Source organism: Trichechus manatus, unplaced genomic scaffold, assembly GCF_000243295.1.
Source record: "Trichechus manatus latirostris isolate Lorelei unplaced genomic scaffold, TriManLat1.0 scaffold00398, whole genome shotgun sequence".
Lineage (NCBI taxonomy): Eukaryota > Metazoa > Chordata > Mammalia > Sirenia > Trichechidae > Trichechus > Trichechus manatus.
This window is the reverse complement of record NW_004444334.1, coordinates 179,242-184,189: the sequence shown is the minus strand read 5'-3', so window position 1 is coordinate 184,189 and position 4,948 is coordinate 179,242. Positions and strand designations below refer to the sequence as shown.

Below are 4,948 nucleotides of genomic sequence, written 5' to 3'. Positions count from 1 at the left end.
GTGCCCAATGCATGCTAGATGATTTTGCATCCAGACAGTGGTGTTTTAGTTATTAGGTTGCACAGTTAAAAAAATGCACCTATGAAAAAATTATCTGACTTTAGGCCTCAAAAGGACTTTAGAAATATTCTCTTACAGTAGGTTGCGAACACACCCAGCGGCTCCATGAGAGCAAGACCTGACAATCTGCTTCTGTAAAGATTACAGCCAAAAAAAACCCTGTGGAGTAGTTTTACTCTGTTGCATGGGATCACTTTGAGTTGGAATTGATTTGGTGGCACACAACAAAAACAGCAACTCTTTGCAAACTATGTTTACTAGCAGAATGTTCAAAATAAATTTTTTAAGTATAACAATATATAAAATATTTAAAGACTAAGGTTATAGCAGGAAAGTGGGACCCGGTCAACTCCCAATTGTCTGTTCTTTCTCACTGTCTCTGGCAAGCTCTAAGCCATTCTTGAGTTTCTCTGAGTCACCTCAGAACAGGAAAAGTGAAGTGTGTTGCAAAATACCACATAGTAAATCAGTGTCTTCCTACCACTCTGGCAACTGTTCTCTCCCTGAAAAGAATTGTTTCTTTAATGTTCTCTTCTGATCCACCCTTGAGTCAGTGTTTTTGTTTGTGGAACCTCCTCTAATATTCCTAATTGGCCTGTTGTCAGTCTATCAGAAATATAACTATTATCGTTTAGGGTTTTTATATGGGATTATTGTAAGGAATAATTGAGACGTGTATCAATTTGGCTGGGGCATGATTCCCAGTATTGTGTGATTGTCCCTCATTTTGTCATCCGATGTGATTTTCCGGTGGTGTAAATCCTAGCACTATCATGTTAATGAGATGGATTAGGGAAGGTTATATTGATGAGGTCTACAAGATTAGATTGTGTCTTAAGTCAATCTCTTTTGAGATGTAAAAGAGAGAAGCTAGCCAAAAGACAGGGTGACCTCATTCCACAAAGAAAGCAGTGCAGGGACCAGGGAGTGTCCTTTCAATCTGAGGTTCCTGTGCAGAGAAGCTCCTAGTCCAGGGGAAGATTGATGAGAAGGACCTTCCTCCAGAGCTGACAGAGAGAGAAAGCCTTCCCCTGGAGCGGATGCCCTGAATTTGGACTTCTAGCCCACTAGACTGTGAGAAAATAAATTTCTCTTTGTTAAAGCCATCCACTTGTGGTATTTCTGTTACAGCAGCATTAGATAACTAAGACAACAGGTATATTATAAGCTTACCACATATATTAGCATATAATATGTAAACACTAGCCTTCTCACACCTTTGCTCAGAGGTCATCTAATTTTTCCTCTCCCTTCTCATTTTATGGTTGGATAAATTGAGGTTCACATATTTGTGTCTGAACACAACTTTTTCTTTTATTCCACATTCTGATTAGGTGCAGATATGTGAAATTAAGCACATTTTCACTTTATGAGGGCTGTTTCCTTGGGCTTGTAGTAACCAAGAAAAACACAATAAGCCATAAATAAGATACAAGGGGAAACTATTAGACAATTCCTGAATCCTTGGCTAGACAATTCCTAATCCTTCTCAGTCTTAGAGAAATCCTCCTGATGGGCTCTCAGTTATTCTGTTGCATAATTAACCTTATTCTTCTTTTAGCAGACATTTTTGAGAGGGAATGAAGGAGTTCCACCAAACATCTGGAAATGTCTGCTCCCTGCAAACTTTGTGCTGAATTGCCCATACATTTCTACTTTTCCTCATCGTCTGCTCCTGACTTTCCTCTACAGCAGCGCTCTCCATGGCTGGGGTCAATGAGACGGTGGTGAGAGAGTTTGTCTTCCTGGGCTTCTCATCTCTGGCCAGGCTGCAGCAGCTGCTCTTTGTTATCTTCCTGCTCTTCTACCTCTTCACTCTGGGCACCAATGCCACCATCATTTCCACCATTGTGCTGGACAGGGCCCTTCACACTCCCATGTACTTCTTCCTCGCTGTCCTCTCTTGCTCTGAGACCTGCTACACTTTCGTCATTGTACCCAAAATGCTGGTTGACCTGCTGACCCAGAAGGAGAGCATCTCCTTCCTGGGCTGTGCCATCCAGATGTTTACTTTCCTCTTCCTTGGCTGTTCTCACTCCTTCCTGTTGGCAGCCATGGGTTATGATCGCTACGTGGCCATCTGTAACCCACTGCGCTACACAGTGCTCATGGGACATGTGGTTTGTGTGAGACTAGTGGCTGTTGCCTGTGTCTGTGGCTTCACTGTCTCCCTGGTCACTACCTCCCTGGTATTTCATCTGCCCTTCCACTCTTCCAACCAACTCCATCACTTCTTCTGTGACATCTCTCCTGTCCTCAAGCTGGCATCTCAGCACTCCCGCCTGAGTCAGATGGTCATATTCATGCTTGGTGTGTTTGTCCTGGTTATTCCACTGTTACTTATCCTGGTCTCCTACATCTGCATCATCTCTGCCATTCTAAAAATCCCTTCCTCTGTGGGAAGGTACAAGGCCTTCTCCACCTGTGCCTCCCATCTCATTGTGGTCACTGTTCACTATGGTTGTGCTTCTTTCAACTACTTAAGGCCCAAGTCCAATCACTCTTCAAGCCAAGACACTCTGATATCTGTGTCTTACACTATCCTCACTCCATTGTTCAATCCAATGATTTACAGTCTAAGAAATAAGGAGTTCAAGTCAGCCCTTCGAAGAGCAATGGGCCAGACTTCATTTCCTGTTAATTAAACAGCCAATTTTAACTATTCAGTTAATTGTGTGCCTATTATGTGCCAAGCAAAAAGTGTGCTTTCACACATTTTCTCATTTAAGTGTCCAACTGCACTGTAACACAAGGACATTTTACATAAGAGGAAAATAAGACTGCAAGAAGTTAAGAAGCTCTAGCTTTCTACTGTCGGTAGTATGGTCTCTAACATGGCTATGCAGATGTGAGAAGGGGTTACTCAGTTCCAGAACAAATTTCATCATTACTCACTGCTCTAAATATTAGTCTTTCAAAAACTAATACATCAACTGATGAAACAAAGATATATCCAAGCTGGCTATTTGCAAGAAACAGAAGCAGAAAATGTATATATTTGTACTCTTTCCTATTTTCAGTTCTCCTTTTCCTGAAAACGACAGGCAACCTTGGTCTCACCCATTGTGCAGCAAAACTTGGTGTCTTTTTTGAGTTCCCTATGTACCCCCTCAATCTACATACTGAAATGTCTTTGTCTATTTGATTTTACTAGGGATTGTGTTGTCTTTCCTTTGTCTAAGATTGGAACCTCTTTCCTGGAGTCTCCTTCCTATGTAATTCTCTCCTATACCATCCTACTATTAATTATCTTTAAGGCAGCTACTCCAAAACAACCCATTGCCGTCGAGTCGATTCTGACTCATAGCCACCCTATAGGAGAGGGTAGAACTGCCCCATAGGGTTTCCAAGGAGTGCCTAGTGGATTTGAACTGCTGACCTTTTGGTTAGCAGGCATAGCTCTTAACCACTACACCACCAGGGTTTCCAAGGCAGCTGTTAGCATTGCATAATTGCTGAAATATCTCAGGTAATTCTAAGCAAAAAGAATTGAGTAAATATTAAGAGTGTAGAAATCTAGAATCCTGGAAAGCTAAAAAAATCCTTGGAAAAACCTTTTAGTGACTCTGCTTGCTATCCAGGATGAAGTACAGAGTCCTTGGCTAGCATGAATTTATCATGTAGTCTCTGCCTACCCACCCAGCATTATAGCCTTCTGTTCCCTATATGACCCTGCAAACTGAAGGGTGAATGAGTCACTAGGTAAATGACACTACTTGAGCGAAGGGAGGGGGGAGGGTGGATCCTTTTAGACAGAAGGAGCAGAAGGTATAAATCCCTGAAATAATAAGGAGATGGATGAATCTGAGGAAAGCAGAGAAGCCAGTATAACTATTTTTTGTTTTTTTCCTTGACTCTGTCTATAATGAATATGAACTTCTTGAAGGTATGGATTTTACATTAACCACAACCTTGTTTACCCAGTTCCTTGAATAGTACCTGGCATGAAAGAGGTCAAATGTTTGTCTTATGAACGACCTTGCCTATGATTAGACAGCAGTAAGCAGGGAAGCTGCTTTCTGGCTCTAGGTCTGTGATTTTAACCAACTTGCTGTCCGTCATCAGGTCCAGACTGGCTATCTGGCTCAACTCTCTGAAGACAGTTCTAATAACCTTCAGAGGTTGGAAAGAGTCCAAATTAAGGTCACCCTATCTTGGTAAATGTAGACTTCATCCATCCAACAGCCAAGCCATACACCTTGGAGTCATCTTTACCACTCTTTTTTTAATCATACCACACATTTCATCAGCCACTAAGACCTGTAGATTCTACCAACTTAAAGTTTCTCAGTGATGTCTCTTCTTTATTTCCCTGGCCTCATCCTTCCTCTTTTGGATTGCTGCAAGAACTTCAAGTCTAGGTTCCCCCAGTACATTCTTCACTCTGCTGCCAGGGTGATCTAAATTATATTAATTAGATAATATGTTCAACACTTAGAACAGTGTCTGGCATAAGGTAAGCACTATTTAAATGTTGATTATCATTGTTATGAACATCATCCTCTTTCTAAAACTTGAATCTCATCAGGTGATGTCCCAGAATATAAATCCTTCAACAGTTCCTAATACAACTGAAGGTAAATTTTAACTCCATTAAGTTAAAATTCCTTGCTAAAAGTACTTGCTTTTCCACATGGTGACACATTTTTCATGCCTCCTTAACTTTATATTTATTATTTTGTATTTGCTTGAAATGTAGGTAGAGGCTAGCACTTATTTGAGCCCACACCACCTGATATAACACATTTCATGACAGAAACTAGGAGCTAAATGTATGTTTTTGGAATGAATCAATACATAAATGGTGTCTCTGGGCCCTGCACTGCATGCTCCCACACTATTTTTCATCCCCTAGATTTTCTCTTTGCTGCTGTCACTGCTGGATCTA

At 41.1% G+C, this 4,948-nt stretch overlaps 1 protein-coding gene across 1 annotated transcript; it reads left to right on the top strand.

The window, feature by feature from the left end:
• The first annotated feature begins 1,704 nt into the window (after positions 1-1,704).
• Positions 1,705-2,894, top strand: LOC101354408 (olfactory receptor 10K1). The gene has a single exon (XM_004391012.3). The coding sequence runs from the start codon at positions 1,764-1,766 to the stop codon at positions 2,703-2,705; it is 942 nt and encodes a 313-aa protein (XP_004391069.1). The 5' UTR covers positions 1,705-1,763; the 3' UTR covers positions 2,706-2,894.
• The last annotated feature ends 2,054 nt before the right edge of the window (positions 2,895-4,948 follow it).

What these genes read in the sequence shown, in the direction of transcription:
- LOC101354408 (XM_004391012.3), top strand. Translation starts at nt 1,764, where the DNA reads ATGGCTGGGGTCAATGAGACGGTGGTGAGAGAGTTTGTCTTCCTGGGC.